The sequence below is a fragment of the Gymnoscopelus microlampas genome, assembly GCF_963454915.1.
Source record: "Gymnoscopelus microlampas genome assembly, chromosome: 1".
Lineage (NCBI taxonomy): Eukaryota > Metazoa > Chordata > Actinopteri > Myctophiformes > Myctophidae > Gymnoscopelus > Gymnoscopelus microlampas.
In genome coordinates, this window is record NC_139962.1 from 55,773,560 (window position 1) to 55,799,694 (window position 26,135).

Here is a 26,135-nt window from a genome sequence, read left to right on the forward strand (position 1 = left end):
ACCAAAGCACCACGGCAGAACGGGACTCCCTCTTTCATTGGTGTTTCGCCTTGATTGCGTCTAAACCCTAACATTTAACTTCACTAAAACTACAACCAAACCTAACCCTAACCTCACAAACACTAAGCCTAACCCTAACCTCACAGAAATGATGCCTAAACCTAAGCTCAAAACCCTGTTCGCCTGGGCGAAACACCGGGAAAACAGACTCTCCCATGGTAGAACTGCCGGTCAAAGCGAAGACTGGCCAATCACAGCGCATCCTCAACCGGACACGCTTGCAGAGAGACTCTTGGGTAATGAAGTCCAAGACGTTGGCTGCCACGTTATTTGTGTCCAAAGTGGCCACTGATACCCCAAAACTACGCAGTGCTGCTTTAATTATGAACTCTTGTCCAATCCATTCTATGTCTCAAACTGCCCCGGATCCTAGTGTCCTTGCTCTGTGTATTATGTTCGTACTAGGGCAGCAGTAGTCGCAATTTCCACAATTATATAATCGTGAATCATGTCGACTAATTATAAACATATTCTTTGCCAGCTGTTGCACCTTGCACTAATCTTCTTTCCAATACACAAGGATTAATAACCAGAACACTGTACAACCCATCTCCCCCTCGCACAGAGGAACAATCAAATCACACAGGACATTACATACTACTTAGTATAGACGTAATTATGCAGCCCTTATTTGTACAGTGTGATGGCTGGTTTCGTTCAAAAATTGGCCTGAAAAAAATCAAGAGACCACAAGGGGAGGTACATGTAATTCTCCCATCTCTTTTGTACATGTAGTGTTTGTATTTGTTGATGACATGTATTATTGCGTTAATCTGTACTGTACCACATGCTGTTTACATTTCTGACTAATAAAGTATTCAATCAATCAATGAATGAATCAATCAATCAATCAATCAACATCAGTAACACTGCAATCACACTGGCGGTGATAAAAGCTACAAACACCCAAGGGTGCTCAGCTGCTGCCGAGTCACCACTATAGTTGAAGTGTGTTGCTCAAGAGACACTGCGTAAACGAACAAGGTTAAAGGGTTCAATAGCAGCACAGGGAACTGTTTACCGGCAAGGAGGTTTTTTCTTTTTTTGTTCTTCCATTTACGGAACGGAGAAGGAGTCGTGCACAGAGAGAGAGAGAGAGAGAGAGAGAGAGAGAGGAGGAGAGTGGAAACGGTGAAACCAAAACATGATTGATTGACACTTCACTGCGTCATTGGAGCACGGGAAAAAATTGCTGCCAGATCAACCTACCATCAAGCGACCCACGCGCGCGACCACCCCCCCCCCTCCAAAATGTTGTTCCAGGGATCCACAGAAGCAAAGATTTTGAGCTGGATGGATTCTAGCGACCTACTGAACATGTAAGCTGTGTGTAACTGATGGCTCTGTGTACCAGTGCCATGATGCACCTGCAGGCTCACACAAGAACACAACAGTTCACAAGGCTAACGCACTCAAACAACAAATACTGTATAAGACCTCATGCAGGCACCGTAATAATTAAATTCACAACCTAGTTTCGACCGTGAGTATTCCAACAACGTAAAACAAACAGCACATCAGAGTGCGTAACAGCTTCTCTTAAAGGGAAGGGGGAATAGACACTGATTGGTTTTAATTAATGTAACGCCATAAACATTCCCAAGATTAATTCAGAGCCTCAGAGGTATCTCTCCACCAAACAGACGACTACAGATTAATATAGACTGGCAGTCGAATGAAGTCAAGAGATCAGTCGGTTGGAAGGTGTGAAAAGAAGTAGCTGAATGCACCTGAGAGCCGACACCGATAGACAGACGGCTACTACGGCGCTAAAAATAGCCTGTGGCTTGATGTCTTTTTCGACAACAAGCCTGCTGCTTTCAACGCTTCCCTACAACTTGCGATCCGACGGGATAGTGCACCCACCGGCCATTCAACAGCGGATTTTCGTCAACAGGCCCTTTTCAACACTTACCGCCACCGATGTCGATGAGGTGGAGAGCTACCTTAACACTGCCCAGTAGCGCCGTGCGCTCGTGTTTGCGCTCAAATAATGCATCGCCTAACTAGTGAAAGTGGCATGGACACACACCCACAGCGCAATTTGCGCTCCACGATCCGCGCCATGCTTCGCCAAAATAGAGCTCCATTGAGTTTCAGCTCAATATGTCAGATCCTACAATGTAACCCATTAAGACCTGGAACGCATCTGTGTCACTTAAGATTTCTTTGGCTATTCAAAAATAGCAGATAAACAAGCTCATGCTTGTAGATCTGCTATTATTTGAAAAATCATGATTTTCTTTTTTTTCTTCTCAAAATGTTAGGATTTAGAAGACATTTGTAGAATCGGAACCTCAGGCCTTAATGGGGTAACTCTGACTCTGAGTATAGTACTCTGCACCAACATAAATGTATGAGGGATCAAAAGTCTGAAAAATGTTATCGTAATCCTGCATTTGTCAATATGGAAGGTTTTGTTTTGTTTCCCATCTTCCCCAAAATAACAGACATATCACACAAAACAGCATCTGATTGTTCTTAATCATTTCCAGAGTGCTGTTAAGAATAAGTTAAAAAAAAAAAGAAAAGAAAAGAAAAATCTCCTGCATCAGGATGCGGTAGGGGTTTTTACTGGACACCAGGGAAATCACTGAACTTCCCAGTTACTATTAATGTAAGCCAGACTGTGAATCCTTAATGTATCCATGGGACAGCAAGTCTGTGATAAGGCCAGTCTCTACTCACTCTAACGTGCCCTTGTATTAAGATTCCCAAACCTTTCCACCTTTTGCGAAATTCTGTGTCAGTACCCGGAAGAGTAACAGAAAGAGAAGGCACCTCGATGTAAAATTGGCTATTTTGTCCAATTTCTTTTAATATATATATATATTTGGAAAACGTAAGTAATGTGAAGTATATATGATTAGAACATGATTGAACATTTCATAATTAAAGTCTAATATTAAAAAGATATATATTTTGCTACAAATTGCTACAAAACGTGTATATCCACTATCCAGTAATTTTGGGCATAAACAACAAGTTGAAGGATACATTTAAAGTCATGTATACATCATGTATACTTTGCATGATGTATTTTATTATATTTTTTACATTTTGGAAAAACTAGCCAATTTTACATGGAGAAGCCCACTCTTCCTTAGTGCCCACTCTTCTTGTATCCCCTGGGAGTAGCGTTGGAAAACAACAGAATAGGAAAAACACGCGATCCAATGTCCCCACTGAAGCATGTCACGCTCCGTCAAAAGAAGCATTCCTGAGATTCCGTAGATTTGGTGACATTTGTTATCAGTGTGTGTTATTCAGTTTGTTTGATGATACAAACTGGCTGGGCCAGGCCTCACAACAAGGCAACCCCTTGTGGGCCGAGCCCCCCCCCCCCCCACTCTGAACGCCACTCTATTAACCCATTCAATTGACTCCCTTAAAAAAAAATATATATATATATATTCAAATATTTGCACAAATGTTCAAATCATACCAGAGACTTCTCTGCTGGGCCTCACGGATAAACTGTCTCCATCTCAACTTTCCTACTGTCTGTCTCCTTGACACTGTCTCCCTCTCAGCGTTCCTACTGTCTGTCTCCCTGACACTGTCTCCCTCTCAGCTTTCCTACTGTCTGTCTCCCTGACACTGTCTCCCTCTCAGCGTTCCTACTGTCTGTCTCCCTGACACTGTCTCCATCTCAGCTTTCCTACTGTCTGTCTCCCTGACAATGTCTTCATCTCAACTTTCCTACTATCTGTCTCCCTGACACTGTCTGTCTCTCAGCGTTCCTACTGTCTGTCTCCCTGACACTGTCTCCCTCTCAGCGTTCCTACTGTCTGTCTCCTTGACACTGTCTCCCTCGCAGCTTTCCTACTGTCTGTCTTCCCAACACCGTCTCCCTCTCAGCTTTCATACCGTCTCAGTGAAGACAAAACAAACACTAGAACAGCCACTCCATTTTAAAGTATAATAGTACTTCTCCACAGCTCTCATCTCAATGTGATTTCACAGGCCCAACATGATAATGTGACTAGGTTTGTCACCATTCCAAAATTTAAGTTGACGATTAATTGTCATACAAATAATTGCGATTAACGTTTTAATTGTGTTTGACGTTGAACATTGGAACTTATGAATACTTTCTTTTTGGCTTTTAGGCTTCGTAAACAAAAGTTGCACAAGGCAGATCATTGAATTACTCTTATACTTTAAAAGAAAACATTAATAGTGGAATTAGACAAATGGAAATAGCCAATGTACAGCTCAAAGTGTGTCGCATCACGACACGCTTTGAGCTTGTAGATGGTTATGATCATTACGACGATCTCAAATAATTGCGATTAGGCGATTACGTAATAATTGTGACAGGTCTACATGAGGGAGATAAATGTGCCTTTATCAATCAGTTAAGAATGCACTGTTTATAATGCATCTGCACCCAGAATCACATGTATAACAGGTGTTTAAGGTAAATCCTACTGGAAGCTTGTAATTGCAAAATCGGTATTAGTATCGGCCAATTTGACCATGCAAAATAATTGGTGGTCGGATATCGGCCAACATTTCAATATCGTGCCTCCCTACTCTATATAGCGATGATCATTGATTACTATGGGATATAGAGCTATTTAGAACTTATTTTAACGACAAAATATAACTTTAAAACTGTGTAAATCCCTGTCTGAATACTACCTGAGAAACACCTTGTCGTGTCGTACAAACATATCATTTATGAAGCAACGGACCCAGCTATATCTTAGCCACTGTGACAGAGACAATGATTGTGTCAACGTCTATCAGGATTAGAGAGAATAATACCTGGGCACTTCAGGAGAGACCGGGGTGACACCGCTGTGAAGATAATAAATACGTGCAGACCAGTCGAGTGTTTTATTTGGGTAGTTTCTCCTGAAATGCCCAGGCATTATTATTCTCCAGTGGTGGAAAAAGTACTCAGATGTTTTACTTAAAAGTATCAATACTGCAGTGTATAAGTACTCCATTACAAGTAAAAGTCCGGAATTCAAAATTTACTTAAGTAAAAGTACGAAAGTATTGGTATTAAAATGTACTTAAAGTATCAAAAGTAAAAGTACTAAAATATTTGAAAATAGCAGATCTACAAGCTCACAACGTGTTGCGATGTAGATCGGCTATTTTCAAATAGCCTAGGTATAAAATAGGGCTAAAGTGGTTAATGTATGTTTTATAACGTAATCATTTATATCTGCAAAGTAACTTGTAACTAAAGTTTTCAAATAATTGTAGTGGAGTAAAAGTACAATATTTGCCTCTGAGGTATAGTGGAGTAGAAGTAAGAGTATGGAAAATGGGAGAAACTCAAGTAAAGTACAAATACCTCAAAATTTTACTTAAGTACAGTGCTTAGTTACTTTACACCGCTGTTATTCTCTCTGATTCAAGTGGTCCCTGTTGAGCGCTGGACGAGCCCTTCTACCTTCAACTGTCTGAAGCGCCCTGGACTTCTCTTTGTATCTATCAGGATAGCTTTCATACCAAGAGACAAAACCATCTGTCATATAGTGACGTTAACATGATTTTAACTGGATCTTATAATCCATTAAGACCGGGAACACATCTGTGTCATTTTAAGATTTCTTTGGCTATCAAAAAATAGCAGATATACAAGCTCATAGCACGGCACCGAGTGCCGAGCTATGAGCTTGTAGATCTGCTATTTTTGGGGGGAAATCGTGAAGATTTGAGCAAATATTTTTTAAAGCGAACATTTTTAACACAGATCTTTGCTTCTGGGGATTTTACAAATGTCTTCAAAAACGTATGTTGCTATGATATCCGTGGTTCTCAAACTTTTTTTCATGTCAAGGACCACCCAAAATTATATTATGAGTCCGCCCCCATCTCAAAATATTTTGTTCCGGGGACCCCCAGTAATCTGCTATTTTTTAATAGCCAAAGAAATCTAAAATGACACAGATGCGTTCCCGGTCTTAATCCCGGTCTAAAAGGGGATCTTAATCATGCAGCCCTGAGGAAGAACCATCCTTAAGGCTGTAGAGGGTTGCGTTAGACAGGGCAGCATGTTGTTGCCCACAACTCAACATCTGTGTATGTGTGTGTGTGTGTGTGTGTGTGTGTGTGTGTGTGTGTGTGTGCGTGCGTGCGTGCGTGCGTGTGTAAGCCTATGTGCAATGACTACTGTGATTATAATTCTGGGCAGGTGAACAGCCCAAGTCCCCCCCGCCTGCCCCACCCCCTCACACACACACACACACACACACACACACACACACACACACACACACACACACACACACACACACACACACACACACACACACACACACACACACACACACACACACACACACACACACACACACACACACACACACACACCATGTCTGGCCCGCCAGCCAAGACCGTGTGCCAAGTGTCTGGTGCTCCCCGACACCCCACCGGCTGGTTAATGAAGGGATTGGCAGGGGACTTGGGCGGGGTATATAGAGGGGGTGGGGCAGCTCTTACTGCCCTGAGCTTCAATGGCAGTCTGTGTCGGGCCAGCTGTTGATTCACAGCTCGTTCGCCCACCACAACAAACAGGAGGCCACACAGGGGCCGGGCTGGGCGGGCGGGCGGGCAGAGCGGGAGCAGCCAGCAGTGTGGGCACACTGGCAGCAAGTGTTGCCAGATTTAGCGAGAGAAATAAGCAACCGGGTCTATGAAAACAAGCCCCAAAATAAGCGCCTATAGGGCAGATCGGTCAAATTTTATTGTTATTTAAAAACCAGTAGTTCTCAAACGTTCTCATGTCAAGGAACCCCAAATGAATATGTATTTGGCCGCGGACCCCCTCCATCTGAAAGTATGTTGTGCCAGGGGACCGCCATGATACAAGATTTGTGTTCTTAAAATGTTTCAAAAACATTCCAGATTTATTTAAATCTTTTTCAAGATTTATTGAAAATAGCAAATGCGGCGCGTTGTGTGAGCTTGTAGATCGGCTAGTTTCAAATAGCCAATGTATATAGGGTTAAAGTGATTAAACTGAAGCAAGCCCGAATAAGCAACTACACTTTAGGAACAAGCCCAAATAAGCAACTACACTTTAGGAACAAGCCCCCCCCCCCCCCCCCCCCCCCCCCAAAAAAAACACAACCCGCAAATACCAATATTTACAAGCGACTTTACATGAAAACAAGCAGCCCAAAGTCGCCTTTTAACAAGCAGACATGGCAACACTGGCTTCTGTCTGCATTCTCTCTTCTTCCCTCCCTCCCTCACTCACTCCCACCCTCTCTCTCTCTCTCTCTCTCTCTCCTTCCCTCCCTCATTCTCACCTGCTCCTCTGGTACAGATGAACAGCCTCTCAGTCTGAGCAAGTGCAATGGGCTACAAAACAAACCACTGTTCTCTTCTCTGACCAGTGACATTTGTCTATAACGCAGGGGTCTTCAACGTTTTTTAGGCCCAGGACCCCTTAGCTGAGAGAAAGATGAAGCAGGGACCCCCTCCCACTACATATTGTATATTGTACAACATTATGTTGCAGATTAAACCTTCACAACGCCTCGCGCTGCGAGGTGTTGTGAGCTTGTAGATCGGCTATTTTCCCCTCAGAAAAGGAATTCTCCGCTAATGTTCCCCTCAGAAAAGGAATTCTATGGTTCAAGTGGTTAATGTAAAACAAATATCCTATCACACAAAGATTTGGCGGAACCCCTATAGTAGCTCTGAGGACCCACTAGGGGTCCCGGACCCCCTGTATGAAGATCCTTGGTCCAACGGCTTTATGTCCAACGGTGGACATCAATTCTTATCATTTTTTGCTGGCTTGTAAGGGTTTCTTGAGCTGTGAGAAATTCCACTTTTGAATGGAAAAAAAGCTTACTTTTGAGACCTATATTGAGAGGTTTCGGGAAATACGACAAAAATATAGCTTAAAATGACATGGGTCGGATGGCATTTGATGGATAGTTTTATTCAAAATACTATATATATTATATATTTTTTTATTAAGTATTAGCCTCTATCTGTAGACAAGTGCATCTTGTGTGTTTTTTCTAGCACCTTAACTAACGTCCATAAGTATATCATGCACAGTATACTGCTATGCACACACACACACCTTTATATCTTATCTCAGGTACCATGTGAAAATATGTAGAGGACTTGTTTTGTTTTTTTGTTCTTTTGTTTTATCTCCTTTCCCCCTTGCCCCTCCCCTCTTCTTCCATTTATTATTATTTTATTTTTTAATGGAAATAACGATAGGATGGGAACTACCGGTACGCACGAAAACGAATTTCACCCTCTTTTTTCTTTTACTTCTGTAAGCCTGTGGTGTGACAATAAAGCTAAATTCTGATTCTGATTTGGAGGATTTCTGCTCATAATACATCCCAACGGCGGTTTGCTTTGCTCACCTCGTTCCACTATAATAATGCCCGACTGACAGGAATGGAACTGTGTGAACTTCAGTGCTCATTGTGAACATCCACGGTGTGCTTGATTTAATACCATACCGGGTTTTGCTCTCTAAACTTTTAAATATATTTCCAAATTTGCCATGGAAACTAACATTACAATACACAATAATAGCATCCCAAATCAACAGTACCACGACTGCAGCTCACATAGTATTGTATTGCATTGTTATTTTATTTACAGGTAAGCAACCACACTAAAATATTGTACTTTTACTCCACTACAGTTACTTTGCAGATATAAATGATTACATTATGAAACATACATGAACCACTTTAGCCCGTAGTATGATGATTTACGACAGCAACGACAGCAACGATATACAAGAAATAGATGCTAACCCTTGGATTGTTAGTACCAGTCCCTATATAGTCTAAAGCCTGATTTATACTGGCAGATAGCTGGCAAATAGCAGATATACAAGCTCACAACGCGTCACAAATGTGACACGTTGTGAGCTAGTAGATCTGCTATTTACTGAGCACGGCACCGGTCATGCTCGTACTATAACTGAGGCTTCAGTTGAGGAAATTCCACCCCTTAACTAACCCATTCAATCCGGGAACGCAGCTGTGTCATTTTAGATTTCTTTGGTTATTCAAAAATAGCAGATATACAAGCTCATAGCGCGGCACTCGGTGTCGCGCTATGAGCTTGTATATCTGCTATTTTTCTCTTTTTTTAATCGTGGAGCAAAGCGTATATATATATATATATATTATAAAGCAAACATTTTAACTCCGATCTGTGCTTCTGGGGGTTCCTGGAACAACATATGTTGAGATTGGGGTCCGAGGCCAAATACATATCATTTTGGGGGTCCTTGACAGGAAAAGATTGGAGCACCACGATATAGCAAAATACTGTTTTTGCTATATAGGATCTAGAAAACATTTCTAGATATGCATTTGGCTGCGGACCCCAATCTCAAAATGTTTTGTTCCAGGGACCCCCAGAAGCAAATGTTTGCTTTAAAATGATATGCATTCAAAGATTTGCACACATTTTCACTAAAAAAAAAAAACAAAAAAAAGCTCAAAGCGCGGCACTCTGTGCCGCGCTTTGAGCTTGTAGATGCGTTTCAGGGATTGAATAGGCTCTATGCACAGAGCCTATTCTTTTTGGAGAGAAATTGGGCCTCTTCTGACTTCCTTCACAGGTGTTACCAATGATACTAATGAAGGCTCTGTTCCATTCTGGTCAAACAGAGTCAGGGTGCTGTTATTGTGCATGTTGGCTCACTAGAAATACTAGTTGGTCTCAAAGTGTGGTCCAGGGACCCTCATGGTTCCTTGAGAGGGTGTAACTCAGAGAGTGTACAAATGGAACCAAATGGACCCTCCCGGGTCCATTTGGTTCCATTTGTACACTCTCAGAGTTATGGGGGTCCTTGAAATTAAAAAGTTTGAGAACCACTGTGCTACACTAAATGGAACAGAGCCTTCATTAGTGTCATTGGTAACACCTGTGAAGGAAGCAAGGAAGGGGCCCAATTTCTGTCCAATATGGCTGCTGTGCATAGAGCCTATTGTTTAATCCTGAGCACCCATTGAGCTATAACGCTGAGACAACTACCCATGGGTCTTCCAGAGGTTGACTGTCTGCAACGCTCCCTTTCAACAGCACTGAGACCTCTGCTGCGCTGCTGAATCACTGAAGGGTATCTCTCTCTGCTCTCCGGACGGAACAGAAGGTTCCATTCAGCGCCGCTCGGCGCTGTGTAAACGTTAGCTCTGCCAAGACAGAAATTAGTATTGCCCTGCAAAAAGCCACCGTTATCTGCCCGCTGCCCACAGAGGGACCTGTTGCTGATAACGTAGAATTATACCGTCGTCCGCTGTCCAGCAGGACGACCACGCATGTCCAAAACCTCACATTTACTCTACTTAAGTAAAAGTATCAATACTTGCAATGTAGAAATACTCTGTTACAAGTAAAAAGGTCTGTGTTCAAAATGTTATTTGAGTAAAAGTACAAAGGTATTGGCATCAAAATATACTTAAAGTACCAAAAGTAAAAGCACTAAAATGTTTGAAAATAGCCGATCTACAAGCTCACAACGCGTCGCGATGCGACGCGTTGTGAGCTTGTAGATCGGCTATTTTCAAATAGTCTATGTATAAAATAGGGCTAAAGTGGTTAATGTATGTTTTATAATGTAATAATTTATATCTGCAAAGCAACTAGTGACTCAAGTTTTCAAATAATTGTAGTGGAGTAAAAGTACAATATTTGCCTCTGAGATGTAGTGGAGTAGAAGTAAAAGTATTAAACATTGGAAATACTCCAGTAAAGTAAAAGTACCTCAACATTTTACTTAAGTACAGTACTTCAGTAAATGTTCTTAGTTAGTTTACACCACTGTCCAAAACCGGAAAATGGATCCAATGTAGTTATTATTTAGTCACAAAACCATAAAAGAGCACCTGTCTGCAATTTGCAGCCGGACCTACAGACAGGTTTTCTAGCTTGCCAAAAGAAATTACCCAACCCGCTGTTTTTCTGTAAATATACTGTTACTGCTGTTGGTGGTTTCTTGTATAGTATTGTATGTCTTTATATGTCCTGATGAATTGAATACACAGGACCACAATGGAAACAAGCCCTCAGGGCTTTTTGTGTTAACCTTTTAGCACTATTGCATAACTGTACCTCTGTACTTTTTGCTAACTGTTAATAAAGTATTCAATCAATCAAAAAATAAGCTCTTGCTAATACTTTTCATTGGTTCGGTATTATTTATAAAACCCACAGAGACACACTTTTAAAAACGTTCAAATATAGCTAAAATAGCAGACGAACAAGCTCACAACGCATTGCAACCTCGACATGTTGTGACCGTGTAGATCGGCTATTTTTGCTACTTTTGTGTACCACTGTAGCATGATGACAAAGTAAGGGCACTGATGTAGAAAATGAATAAATAAAATGTTGAAAATGTGGAGATACAAGGTTTCTGCCTGCACAGCGACGATATGCAGGTTGCAAACAGACCTTGCCTAAACTAACAAAGCTGTGACTGTTTTTCTTGAATGAAAACCCTTTTGGCACAAACTGCAAGAAGATAGTAGGAATACCGATTAAGAGTAATAACATGGTAACAAAGCTGCAGGAAGATAGTAGCAATACTGATTAACCCATTCAACTCCGGGAACGCATCTCAAATGTCTTCTAAAAACCTAACAGTTTTCTGAAAAGCGTATGGAAGAGATCATGTAATGAATTATTTGTCACTGTACATTTGCACATACGTGATCTGCCTGATTTGTAATCTGCATTTTACCCATCCTATAATCATTAGGAGGCAGTGAGCAGCCACTGTGCGGCGCTCGGGGTATGTTGCTATAATATCAGTGGGTTCTCAAACTTTTTCATGTACAAGGAACCCCAAAATTATAGGTACTTGGTCGCGGACCGCCATCTCAAAATATTTTGCTCCACGTACCCCCCAGAAGCAAAGATCTGAGTTACAAATGTTTGCTTTACAAATATATATATATATATTCAAAGATTTGCACACATTTTCATGATTTTTCAAAAATAGCAGATCTACAAGCTCATAGCGCGGCACTCGGTGCCGCGCTATGAGCTTGTATATCTGCTATTTTTTAATAGCCAGTCTAAAATAATGGTTATAGCTAAAGATCTAAAATGACACAGATGCGTTCCCGGATTGAATGGGGTTAACACAGTAATGACATGGTAACACTTTGTTGTTGCGGTTAAGAAGCTGGTGTCACTTTAGCTATTTCAAAGCACAGGATATAATCGACAAGAAGCATATAATGTTTCACAGTCGTAAAAGTACACATCGCGAATAGTTGCCATGGAGATGCCACTTCTTATGCACGAGGAAAAAGAAGAAAACAGAACAGAAGGGAAAATGTATTATTACTACTTTTAAAATGAGTTTAGGAGAGCAGTTCTTGTCTCTTCATTTTCAGACTAGTGACACTCAGCTCCAGGTTACTTTTTATTTTCTTTAATGATACTGGAGTCACAACCAGCACCTCAGACTTTCATTTCTTTTTGGTGTGTGTTTCACCTTGCACCCCTCATGTCTGCTAGGGCATTGGTTCTCAAAGTAGGGGTCCTTGGGGGGGTACAAGGGGGTCCCCAGCTAAATTAGTTAATATGGCGTCACAATCATTTTAACCACTTTAACCATATTTTATACTTTGGCTATTCAAAAACAGCAGATCTACAAGCTCTTAGCGCGTCACTTCGTGCCGCGCTAAGAGCTTGTAGATCTGCTATTTTTGAAAAAGCGTGAATATATATAATTTAACAGTGAACATTTTTAACTCAAATCTTTGCTTCTGGAGGTCCCTGAAAATGTGTTTGAGATGGGAGTCTCAAAACATCCCAGATACATATCATTTTGGGGGTCCTTGACATGAAAAAGTTTGAGAACCAGTGTGCTAGGGTTAGGAAACTTTATCTAGAAAGGAAGGACCATGTCTTGTTACAAGAACATGTAAATACCCCACACTGTAGTTAGGGGGGTTCTTCTCCAACAGAGGTTTTTATCTAGCATCAATCAGACTGCTGAAGAAGAGCTGAGCCTATTGCCACTGCAGCACAGAGTGATTGAACTGTGTTTTAATGGTCTCTCTTCACACATACATGACTTTTATTTTATTATGCACATTAGTTATATATCATGCATTTTATGTGTCTCCTCTCTCCCCCCTCTCCTCTTCCCTTTTACGCTCTTATCCTCTATCTTTTAACTGCAACGATGGGTCTGCACAATCAAGAATTTCACCCATATTACTTATAATGTGATGTGACAATAAAGATTGATTTGATTTGATTTGATATAGATTCAGGTTTTCCTCTGCAGTGGTTGGGTGAGGTGATGAGTCGAGACCAAAACACCAGTTCAATGCCCAAGAACCTGATGAAGAACATATTGATTTGAGGAGCTGTACTGCTGTGCCCTTTGCAGTATTTTAAAACAATCAGCAACCAGCACCCGCCAAGGTGCCAACTAATCAACAAAATCAGGCCATAAACTGAGGTCATTCATGCTCCAGTTGGCCAAATATATCGATTTTGGTCGAAGTAACTAACATTAATTTATATTATTTTGTTAAACAATAAGTGCCAAAAAATGACTCTATATTCTTATAGTAATCATTGCTATATAGAGTCTGTTCAGTAACAGGGGTCACCCCGTCTCTTCAGCTCTTCAGCAGAAAGAAAATACATTTTCAGGTTGTGATCCCAATTTCATCCAATCGGGAGAGAGAACTCATACATGATACAGGATAAACAACTGAAATGTATAACTGATGGACGTGAAAAGAAGTGATGGACCAAAAAACATACAAAAACTGGAATACTATATCATTGAAGCTGATACATGGGTTCTCTCTCTCCTGATAGGATGACATTGATGTCCCACTAAAGAGATGGAGAGGTAGACCCCTTTTACCCTCCGCAGCATTGATCACTATACTATCAGCCATGGAGCTTAAACGTTTTCACTTAAAGCACCTTTGTGCTTTGTGTGTATGAGGCTGACAACAACCCCACCCCCAGGCTTAACCCAGAGGTGCTGAAGTTGAACCTTCAGCATAAAAAGGTCAAAGGACAAGTTCAAGCTCAGTATTTCCTCATCAATAATGATGAATGAATACAATACATATATTTCAATTGTCTCAACCTCATTATGATTTTAACGACTTTGTATTATTGGTTACATATAAAGATCTAATATGTAGGCCTACTTCCAACAAATCAATTTTGCGCGTAATTGCGCAGATTACGCACCACAGCCGCCTGTTTGTAAATCCAAGACATTTGTCAAAACACAAACACGAATTCTTCATTATTTTTGTTTAAATACTCACCAAAGTATTCTTTCTTCATGTGCATCTCCAGCTCCTTCTCCAGCTCCAGGGTGAGAGCCTCCAGCCGTCTCTCCGCCTGACTGGGGCCGACCTCCCGGCACGGGGTGACCTGGTAGGGCAGCTTAAACCTCTGGCCGGGGGCCGTGGTTTTAGAAGACATGCCATAAGTGAACGAAGACGGAGAACCCGAGGTCTGCACCTCGGCGCTCATCCCGGCCGGGGACGGCTGACCCTGCTGGGGCTCCGCTTGGAGCTGAACCCGACAGTGCATCCCGTTGGAGGAGTCTCCGTAGTCCTGGAGCAGCGTGTCTTCGTGTAAACTACTCCCCAGCATGGAGGACCTCGGCGAGGGCAGCTGCAGGTCGGGGTAGGTGCTCATAGACCCTCTGGAGCTGCGGGAACTCCTGGAGCTGTGGCTGGAGATGCTGGACCGGGGGCTCACCACGGTCCCGGCGGGACCCCTGGCGCTGCCGTCCTGGCTGCAGATGCTCGACCGAGGACTCGCCATCGCCGGCATGCCGTGCAGCACCGCGCCGTCCAGGAGGTCGTGGTTCCCCCCCGCGGAGGAGCCCACGTACCGCGAGTCCGAGTAGCTGGACCTGGGGCTGGTGGTGAAGGAGTACTGGCTGGCGGTGCTGGACCTGGGGCTGGTGTGCCTCTGGTCGTAGCCCAGGCTGATGCCGCTGGTCCGGTTGCTGCTGGGCTTGCTGCTGTAGTCGTAGCTGTTGAGGCTGGTCCTGGGGCTGGAGGTCTTGCTGGTGTCGCTGGCCGTGCTGGCGTAGCTGGAGCGGGGACTCATGACGCTGCTGCCCCCCTCGCAGTGCACCAGGCTGGAGCGGGGGCTGGTGTACCCGGGTCCGGGGGGTCCGGGGCCGGTGCTGATGCTGGACCTGGGGCTGCCGGCGTGCTGCTTGCCGCTCGGCTCGTGCGAGGAGAGCGAGGAGGCCAGGCTGGAGCGCGGGCTGGTGGCCTGGTACCGGCCGTCGTGGTGCGTCGTGATGCAGACGCTGGTGCACCTGTTGCCGGGCAGAGGGACCTTGTGGAGGGACGCGGCGTCCAGCGCCATGCCGCTGCTGTAGCGGTGGTGAGCCTGCACCTCCAGGGAGTACCGCCGGTCCGCGCGGTGCTGCTGCCGGTGGTCCGGAGGGGGTCCGCCGTAGCACGGCAGAGCCACCTCGGACAGCGTGGCGGTGCACCCGTGGTGGTCGTTGTTGTTGTTGTTGTTGTAAATGTCCCGCTGAGGAGCGCAGAAATCCACGGGGACGTTGACGGGACGAGCCGTGGCCGCCGTGTAGACTTTGTTGGACCCGTACGGGTAGCTGTTCATCTCCACCAGCACGGAGGAGCCGTTCAGCGGCACCTTGTGCTCCGGAGCGGAGAAGTCCAGGTCGGGGCTGATCACCAGGTCTCCTCCTCCGACCCGCCGCGCAACAACGCTGTTCTTCCCCCCGTTACCGTACATCATGCCCTCCTGGTAGGCTTCGTACAGGGACAGGTCCTCCATCAGCTTACCGGCCCGGTGGAGACCCTGCAGGTCCTCCTCCTTACCGGCCCGGTGGTGGTGGAGTCCCACTCCCACCAGGTCCTCCTCGTACTGCTCCATGATGTTTCTGAGACACCCAGAGAGAGAGAGAGAACCAGACCCACACACTAGTGGATGGTTTTCACATGGAGATCATAACAAAACGCTGTCTAGTTCTTCTACAACAGCAGCCAAACCCACACTAGTGATAATGTTCTCCACTGTGCGCTGCATCGTCCTCCTCAGGATCTGCTCCAAAAACCAAAACATTAAAAAAAAAAACACAAACAAAAAAAAAACTCAATCCTGGCTTCTTCTCACAGTTTCGGGATCCGTTTGTCAACTTCAGTTTTTTTGTTAAGTTGAAAGGTCTTTTTTTTTTTTACAGTCAGTCAATGGCGCGCTGCTGCAGCGCGGAGGAATTTCAACACCGTGTGTTTAGTTTTTTTTCCTCCTCCAAGCTCTTCCTTTAGGAGTTCCTTAAATAATAAAGCGATAAAAAGTCGCGTTAAATAATGTTGAGAGTCGTTCAATGGCGATTTGCACGAAAGTTTACCCCGCACCGCACCACGCGTCCGGAACAGGGAGATCTAGTGGATCTAGGTTCGTGTTGGAGGAATGTGAGCATGTAGACCAGGACGCTCTGCGACGCTCTGGAATCACCGTTGCCATGTCCGCTTATTATAAGCGACTTTGGGCTTTTTTCTGGTAATAAATTCCGTGTAAATATTGTTAGTTTTTTGTTAAAGTGTAGTTGCTTATGTGGGCTTGTTTCCTATAATGTTGTTTAAACCAGTGGTTCTCAAACATTTTCAAGTCCAGGACCCCCAAATTAATATGTATATGTCTGCGGACCCCCATCTAAAAAAATATATTTTATGCCAGGGACCCCCCTACAAGATTTTCAAAAATATTCCAAATTTGTCAAATTTTCTTCAAGATCTTTTTTTTTTTTGCAACGCATTCTGAACTTGTAGATCGGCTATTTTCAAATAGCCAGTGTTGAATGTTTAAAGGCCGAAGGAGGGCTTGCATCTTTTGGGCTTGTTTTCATAGACCTGGTTGCTTGTTTCTCTCGCGAAACCTGGCAACGTTGTCTGGAATGTGCTTCTAATGTTGGAGAGAAACAATGACTGAGACCAAACTCAGCAAGGGGGAGCCTGGTGTTACACCGACGTTAGTGACCTGTTGAGTCCTGCGACTCACTCCAGACTACCAGTGGTGGAAGAAGTAGCCTACTCACATTTTTTACTTAAAGTAAAAGTATCAATGCAACAATGTAAATGTAGTGGAGTAGAAGCAAAAGTATTGGGAAATACTCAAGTAAAAATACCTCAAAATTGTACTTAAGTACAGTACTTGAGTAGATGTACTTACTTACTTTCCACCACTGCAGAATACTGTGACTACTGAAGCTGTGAAGATTTTATTGGCTTCTTTTTTTGTTGTTGCTCCGAAACGAAATCATTTGTTCGGGGTATTTGATGCACAGACATAGTTAACATGACTAGGCTATATATCATACCCCCGCCCCCAAATAATCATATTTGAACTGGGGACCCCCACCACAGTTTATTTGACAATTTGGCCAATGTTTGACCAGTTTTTCTTTTTTTTAATAATATAGTTTGTTGATGCAGTAATGGTCTTTTATGTTTTATTTAATTTTATTTTGAGGTAGGCTATTGACAAGGTCTTAAAAGTCCTTAAATTGTCACTTCACTGTCATCTTCCCTAGATGACAGTGACCCGTTTGAGAACCACTGTATTAGACACCAGATAAGAGACAGTCACACTGTTTATAGCCTTTTGTTTGTTCAACGTGAAGGAAGGAATGCAGTGAGTGTCCTCCAATTATGGACCAGGACCGGGAGGTGTGTCTCCTCTTGTACTGGGATAAGTAAGTTAATAAGTAATGCAGGTTGCTGTACATATGTCACAGTCACACTGCAGTACAGAAATGGTTTACAGCCTGGACACATGATGCCACATGAAGTTTGAAAATCCCTTTTTATTTATTGCCTTCTATGATAGTAGGCAATAAATAAAAAGGGATTTTGTTTCATGATAGAAGTTCTATCATGAAACGTAGGCCTATATTACCCACACTGACTAACCGCTATAGCATTAATCCTACCTCAATGCACCACCTCATAACAAGCTAAATTATTAAATACAATCTCTTATCATTTTAGCTCATAGAAACACATACTGTAATCGTGTGTTAAAACAAATAATTCCCTCATATAATTAAAACTAATAACAGACACCGTGCCAGCGCTGAGCTACAGCGACCTCTAGAGTCACGGAATTCAATAGAGTCACACATTTCAATGCAACAATAAAGGGATAGTCCAGAGGTACTTATGCATTCATCTCAGGCAACCTAAAATGGCACAAAGGACTGTTCACCTTGTCCCAACTAACTAACTTACAAAAAGCACTTAACGTGCATTATGACGTGCCCATGAGTGATGGATGATACCCTCCGGGATAGATGCATTATAAAGTCAAGTCTGTGTTAGATGCCTTACATTTTGCTAGATGGCATGACCATCATTTAGCGTCCCAAGTTTGTCTTCATCATTATATAATTATCAGTTGTTTTTTTTTACAACGAAGACCCAAGACTTTTCCATATTTTACTGAACACTAATGTGAGGTACTGGCTGAATAGCAAATTCATTGGATGAAAAACGGTCTACTTAACAGTACTCCTGAGTTTGGCAACAGCAAATCAAATTAAACTAATAGTATTCAACAAAAAAACATACAATTCAAATATTCTTTATTAAGAACGTTGCTTATTAATTTCAGAAATTAGCTTGTAGCCTGCTTACAATAAACAAGCCTAAATCAGAAATGAAATAATGTGTAACCTATGGTCCATATTATGCACACTCACTCATCCTACACACTATTTTCACACCCAAATGATTCAGAGAAAGAGGTAGTTAGTTGATATAGATAGCCTATTATGATGACAGTAACATGCTGTCCTTAAAATGGAAAATGCAAAAATGATGGTATACACAGTAAAATCCTTGGTGTTAATTTAACTCTACGTACACATGTAAACAAATGGACCCATAAGGATTTGTACACACCCTCTTACAGTTACAAATGAATAAATACCCATTTAGACCAGGAACCCCTATATGTAACTATACCTTTCAATCCGGGAACCTCTTTTGGGGTTGTTGTTGCTATGTACAGTATATAGCAACATTCTTTTTTGTAATTTTTGAATACATATTTGAAGTTTTCCAGAAAACTTAGATCAGGATTTAGAAGGCGTTTTTAGACTCTAGTCTAATGGGTTAACACTGAGAATTTTTACTGTGTACATACTATCTAATCACACCATTTTCAACGGTAGAGTTGGCTTATGGCAGGCTGCTTTTACAAGGCACAAAGCATGTATTCCATCGTATCTAGCAACCTCCAAAAATGTACTGTGTCCAACATTTGCTTCTAAAAATAATTTCACATTACAACTATAATGTGTATCACATATATTGTACTGCCTGAATACATCATTCTAGTGTACAAATGTGAGAGACCATCTAGCGTGAAGAGTGAAAATGTGTCCCTTTACTTATTCATGCTAGTACTTGTAGGCACCACAGTTAAAAAATAAGCCTTCACATGTGTTGCTCTTGTTGCAACAGACCGTAAAATTAACATTACTGCCTTGCAGCGCTGTCCTCTAGGCCTGTCACAATTATTACAGAATCGGCTAATCACAATTATTTACATATTTTAAAACATTTTCAAAAATAGTGTAAATAGCACATCTACAAGCTCAAAACGTGTGACGTGTTTTGAGCTTGTAAATGGGCTATTTCCACTATTATTAAATGATGTAAGTTATTTGTCATATCTCCCTGTGCACCTTTTGTCTACGAAACCTAAAAGCCAAACAGAAATGTCATTTTAATTCACAATGTTCTAATGTTCACCGACAGAAACACCATAAAAAACGTTAATCACAATTATTTGAGCGACAATCGTCAAGTAAAACTTCACAATCGTGACAGCCCTAAACAGACTGCAGAATTAGCATTATTGGCTTGCAGCGGCGCTGTCACCATAGCTGCCAACCATGGGGAGGTAGGAGAGAACCACAGCGGTGAACCCCGCGATGAGCAGAGCGTCCAACAGCAGGCGTTTGAGCGTCGAGCTCTGGGCTTTCCTCCCGTGCCCTCTGCTTCTGAACCACTGCACCACCTCGTCCATGTTGTACTCCCGCGGCTCGTAGCCCAGCTCTCCCCTGGCCTTCGCCATGCTGAAGTAATGCGTCACGCCGGTCTTGTACACCTCCGTGCGCGTGAGCAGGGGCTGGAAGTTATAGAAGGGGCCGACGAGGTAGTGAATCACCTCTGTGAGGAAGGCGAAGAAGTAAATGAGCGACACGGGCAGGCGCACTTTGGGGAAATCGTAGCCGAGGCCCTCCACCAGAGGCCTGAAGAACTCGAAGTTGTTGACGGGCCTGCCGTCGGAGATGAAGTAGGCCTGACCGGCGGAGAGGTGCTCGCGCTCCGCGGTCAGGGCCGCGGCGGCCAGCTCGTGGGCCGACACCAGGTTGTCCACGTGGACGAACTCCACCAGGCTGCTCGGTTTCCCGTAAACAAACCTGAAGATCCCCTTCTCTATGTAGCCGACGATCCTGGGCAGGTGCCTCTGCTCCCCGGGTCCGTATATCCCCGCGGGACGCAGGGCACAAGTCCTCAGGACCGCCGCGGCGGGGCCGTCCGACTCCTTCAGCGGCGAACCGTTGGCCTTCATCACCGCCATCTCGGCCACCGACTTGGTCCTGCTGTAGTGGTCGGGGTGGAGGTGGAGAGGCAGGTACGGCAGGCTCTCGTTTCCGTTCTCGATGACTTGGCCGCCGAAGACCACGTTGAAGGTGCTGGTGTAGACCAGCCTGGACACGGCCTTCTCCACGCAGGCCTTCAGCACGTTCTCCGTGCCCCGGACGTTCACCGCCTCGATCAGACGCCGGTCGAGCTGCTCTCTGCCGGACATGCCGTAGGAGGCCACGTGGAACACGCAGTCCACGCCTGTGACGGCCTTCTCCACTTCTGCGTATTCGCGTATGTCCCCCTGCAGGAACACAATGCCCTCTGGCATGTCTTCGTTTTTTGGAGGCGTCACGTCAAACAGAACGATTTTGGCACCTTTTTTATGTAGTGAACAGGCCAGGCTGCAGAAAGAGGAAACAAGCTTTAAAAAGGTACTGGAAGACAACAGCCATGAACACAACTCATCCAGTTAGATTAGGGGTTCCCAAATCCCAACATTTCCATGTCAATGACCCCCCCCCAAATAGCACTAACCACTGGCTGTGGCGCCCCACAGCAAAATGCTGCTAATTGTCCCAAAAGTGACTGCTACATCTTGAAGGATTTCTATTTGTTTCAAAAAACTTTAAACCCTTGCCAACATGTATGTGGGTACAACATGTTTAACACAATGTTGTACCCCCTCCAACTGTACATACTTTCCCCATTTTTATTCATAAATTGTTTTTATCATGTTTACAATTTAGGCATTTAGCAGACACTCTTAATCCAGAGCGATGTACACAGGCACACAAGAGAATACATCATAATACATCAATAATACATTAAATGCATATAAATAGTAATCCAATGATAACGTAATACGTAAGAAAACCAATAATCTAAAAACTAATACATACGTAAACCACAAACCTATCATCAGCCTGTACATTGAAACTATACACACAATAGGATGCCAGGTCAATGACCTGGCATCTGTCTAAATAACATGCTATCTAAGTTACATTTTAGCCTTTGCATAAGCTTGCAAGGTCATTATGTTTTTGACACTTGCATTGGCAATGCAAATGTGTGTTTTATCATGCCAATAAAGCTCCTTTGAATTGAAAAATTGAATTGGGGGGAAAAGAGGGGGGCAGACTATGGTGAAAATGACCCCAGGCATGTTTAAAGTAGTGAAATACCCCTTTAACATTAGCTCCAAAGTGTGAAGGCTTCATTATCCTGTGTTATAACGCCCTCTTGTGGTCTGAACAAATATTGATTTAAAAGCAAGCATGTTCACAGTGGAGTCGAGTTCCAATCAAATTAAAATTACATCAAATTGACATTGTGCTCAGTGCTGTTGTTATCGTTATCATCAACAGAAAGGGAAAGGTTTTAAATGGTTCTTACCGATAACCAAAGTACCCGCTTCCCCCGGTGATCAAAAACGTGTCTGTTCGTGCATTTTCCATTGTAGATGCGTTGTTTTAGGCCTATCTGTGGAAAAACAAACAGAAAACGTTATCTAAATACAGTGGTTCCCAAAGTTTTCATGTCAAGGACCCCCAAAATGATATGTATTTTTGGACCCCCATCTCAAAATATGTTGTTCCAGGGACCCCCAGAAGCAAAGATTTGAAATACAAATGATCGCTTTAAAAGACTATAATATTCAAAGGCTTGCACACATTTTCACGATTTTACAAAAATAGCAGATCTACAACTTGTAGATCTGCTATTTTTGAATGGCCAAAGTATAAAAGGTTACAGTTACAAACCTTTGCACCAGCGGATGTGATCAGTTGTGTCGAGACGAAATAATAAGTTACTTTCGTTCACGAACGTCAAAATGAAACACGAAAAGAGTAATTATTACACAGTAGCAAAATTATCCATAAAATGTGTATTTAACGGTCGATTGGACACACATTAACTATTAACTGCACCTACATAACAACCAACCCGGAAGGAGGACAGCCCCGGCTGCGCTGTGATAGGCTAGTAGGTTTACGTAACTATGTTATGTTATGTACGTGACGGCCTCCTCCTTTTTTTCCTTCTTTTTATTTGTCTTTTAACATTAGTATTTTGTTGAGTGGGCTATATCTGTCTAAATCTCAAATAAGCTAATAGTAAACATTGACATAATGGAGTTAATACGTTTTTAATGTGAAAATGCAGTGAATCAGGTTAAAATAATACAGATTGGCGTACTTGTTGCCAGTGTCCAGTAGAGGGCAGTGCAGTACATTAAAACCTACGACTGAGACTGACATGATCTAGTTATTGAACTGCACTGTATGAGTTACATAAACGACAGTCGACGCTGCAGTCTCACTGAATGCGAGAAGATGATGACAGAAGTGTAGTTTAAAGAATTGTCGCACACTTTTGTCAGGTAAGGAATCGGCATATAGACAATGGTGTAAAGTAGTACATTAAAGTACTACTTAACAGCCCTGACGGACATTCTGCGAGTACTTTCTTCTTTCGGTACTTTAAGTACATTTTTATTGCAATACTTTTGTACTTTTACTCAAGTACATTTTGAATTCCGGACTTTTACTTGTAACAGAGTATTTCTACATTGCAGTATTGCTACATTTACTTAAGTAAAGAATCTGAGTAGCTACTTTTTCCACCACTGCAACAACACAGTTCAGCGTGTCGATATAGACAGCGCGCAGTGCATAACATGTGACAATGTTGTTGTCACAAAGTAACCACTTCATCTCTAGAGTCTAGGTAATGCAATCTTTGTATTTGAAAGAGCCCCTCTCTTACATAAACACTGATCTGATCCAATCAGCATCTTGGGGTTGGTGGTCATAAGTTATAGTTTATTATAACCGCTTTATAAAAGAGTGTCACGTGAGACTGAGAAGGAAACGCAGCTCCTCTGTTCTTCTTCCTTAAACATCTGTCAGGTTCGATACCTGATCTGGAAACGGACTATTTTGCTCTCTATCTTTGTTATTGTGGCTTTAATATTATTGCTTGCACTAAGCAGATGGAAATAGCCTCTATATATGTTTGGCTAGGCCTACATATGTTTATATCCAGAATGTTGCTGTGCGCAACAGTCTTCAAGGTGTTTCTCTATAACAACCTGTTAACTAGTTAACTTTTCTTCAAGGGCAAAGTCTGTGAGAGTCAAATACCTTGGAGCTGCACAAACGTTCCAGGACAACAAGAATAAGCAATAGAAAAGGTAAAGTGTTTTTTACTTTGTTCTTGTTGTTGTTGTTTTTTGTGCAAAAGAATTGTGGACAATGTAGCGAGATGTAACAAGTGTCATCTATTTTGATTATGTGTATTTTTGTTTTAATGTGTAAATGGTTGTGCACAGTTTCTGTAAGGCTTTCTATAGCTGTGACAGGTTATCTGTGCTAACATACACATAATGTCATATAATATATGTCATATAACCTGTCACAGCTATAGAAAGCCTTACAGAAACTGTGCACAACAAAATATTTGTCATATTATGTAAATATTTCAATATTTTGCTAGATAAGATATATTTATGAAAGTGCCAAAAAAATACTTGAGATACTGTAGGGGCCTATTGTTAATTGCTTTAAAAGCATAACATAGATTAAAATATAAGATAGAAATGAGTCATATAGGCCTACAATGTTATGTCTGTATGCTTTCCTTCATACAGAACTCGAATCACATGTTTTGAATAACTTGGTGGTGATTTGTATGGTGGTGGGTTCAAGGTAGTTAACATTGGAGGAATCTGCTATTTCTATATGTTAATTACATAAACCGAAGTGAAGCCTTGTTTGATTTCATGTCATAAACTCACTTAAATCATGAAAGAGAGACATAAATGGAAAAGGGAAAAGTAAAAACAAAACCTTGAGACAATCTGAAATGTATGACTTTAACATGCATTTACTTAAACTTGTTTTATGACCGGTAGGTTGAAGATTTGTAGGTAGAGACATGGTAACCCCTCCATAATAGTTAACAGGGTTTATTGTAGCTCTCACAACAATAAAGGCTCCAACATTGATTGATTGATTGATTGATTGATTGATTGATTGATTGATTGATTGATTGATTGATTGATTGATTGATTGAATACTTTATTTAGAAGTTTGCAGACACAAAGTACACAAAGATTTCTAACAGACTGGGAGGTAGATTTATTTAAAAAGGGGGTGCAATATAATATAACGGTGTGCCTAAATTCATGTCTTTTGCAGGGCCAACATGAATCTGGAGGAGTACTTCAAAAGGATTGGGTTCCACGGCCCACATGGAAGCCCAGACCTTGCAACGCTGAAGTCAATCCACAGACAGCACGTCATGACGATCCCATTCGAGAACCTCAGCATCCACTGTGGTGAGAAGAACACCATGGACCTGGAGGTCATTTTTAACAAGCTCGTCAGGAGCAGCCGTGGCGGCTGGTGCTGTGAAAACAACCTTCTGTTCTCCTGGGTGCTGAAGGAGCTGGGCTACAACCCCACAAAGCTGGGCTCGAGGGTTTTCAACAGCCTCGCCAACGACTACAACCCCATGGAATCTCACCTCGTCAACAAAGTCGTCATTGACGGGAAGGCGTACATAGCGGACGTGAGCTACGGCGTGTCTTACCAAATCTGGGAACCCCTCGAGCTCGTTTCTGGAGAGGACCAAGCGCAGGCCTCCGGGGTCTTTCGCCTCACAGAGCGAGGGGACGTCTGGCACTTGGAGAAAACGATGAGAAAGCCTGTGGTTCTGAATCCGGACTTTGCCAGTTCAAGTCTCGTGGAGAAGAAGCAAACGAAGCCGATCTACTGCTTCTCCCTGGTGCCTCGCGGGGTCGATCACTTCCTTGAGACCACCAACACTCTTCAGACGGATCCAAAGTCCCTTTTCACCAATAAGACCATCTGTTCTCTGCAGACGGCCACGGGATTCCGAGCCCTCATCGGCTGGACCTTCAGCGAGGTCACCTTCAGGCCCGAGGAGGGTGTTGATATCATAGACATGAAGAACATAGCGGATGATGAAATGGAGCAAGTTCTGAAGGAAAAGTTCAACATAAAGTTGGCAAACAAGTTGGTGCCTCTGAACAACCAAATGACCATTTTAAAGATGACTTTATGATTACACATTGAGCCAAATGGAGAGAGGGCTGTTTTTTATTTTTTATTTTTTTTACACAGATCTTATCTTCTGGGGGTCCCTAGAACAACTTATTATATGATGGGTCTCCGTGGCCACATACATATCAATTTGGGGGTCCTTGACATGAAAAGGTTTGAGAAGCACTGACATAGGCAAGGCAAGGCAAGGCAACCTTATAACCTTATAGCACCTCCTTGTGGGCACCTCCTTGTGGCATTAACAAATATTGACACAGATACAAGAATGCAGCAAGTTCACGCGCTAGTCTTTAATTGAGTTTTAAATTTAAACAGTGGTGGAAAAAGTACTCAAATGTTTTACTTAAGTAAAAGTATCAATACTGCAATGTAGAAG

At 42.7% G+C, this 26,135-nt stretch overlaps 3 protein-coding genes across 3 annotated transcripts in view; 1 reads left to right on the forward strand and 2 right to left on the reverse strand.

Annotated features, from left to right (window-relative positions):
* The window catches only part of wtip (WT1 interacting protein), a 62,265-nt gene extending 45,836 nt beyond the window's left edge, over positions 1 to 16,429 (reverse strand). Inside the window, exon 1 of the mRNA XM_084075525.1 lies at positions 14,343 to 16,429. Coding sequence (XP_083931651.1) covers positions 14,343 to 15,945 — 1,603 coding nt within the window. The 5' untranslated portion in view covers positions 15,946 to 16,429. The remainder of the gene's footprint in view (positions 1 to 14,342) is intronic.
* Positions 16,430 to 18,646: 2,217 nt separating this feature from the next.
* Positions 18,647 to 22,609, reverse strand: sdr42e1 (short chain dehydrogenase/reductase family 42E, member 1). Its single transcript, XM_084067471.1, has 3 exons — positions 22,433 to 22,609; positions 22,065 to 22,151; positions 18,647 to 21,070 (listed from the first exon to the last, which is right to left on the reverse strand). The coding sequence occupies exons 2-3, from the start codon at positions 22,124 to 22,126 to the stop codon at positions 19,930 to 19,932; spliced, it is 1,203 nt and encodes a 400-aa protein (XP_083923597.1). The 5' UTR covers positions 22,127 to 22,151; positions 22,433 to 22,609; the 3' UTR covers positions 18,647 to 19,929.
* A 352-nt stretch (positions 22,610 to 22,961) lies between these two features.
* LOC311062653 (arylamine N-acetyltransferase, pineal gland isozyme NAT-10-like) lies at positions 22,962 to 25,778 on the forward strand. Its single transcript, XM_084081854.1, has 3 exons — positions 22,962 to 23,052; positions 23,791 to 23,865; positions 24,872 to 25,778. Exon 3 carries the CDS (start codon positions 24,879 to 24,881, stop codon positions 25,758 to 25,760), a length of 882 nt encoding a protein of 293 aa, XP_083937980.1. The 5' UTR covers positions 22,962 to 23,052; positions 23,791 to 23,865; positions 24,872 to 24,878; the 3' UTR covers positions 25,761 to 25,778.
* The last annotated feature ends 357 nt before the right edge of the window (positions 25,779 to 26,135 follow it).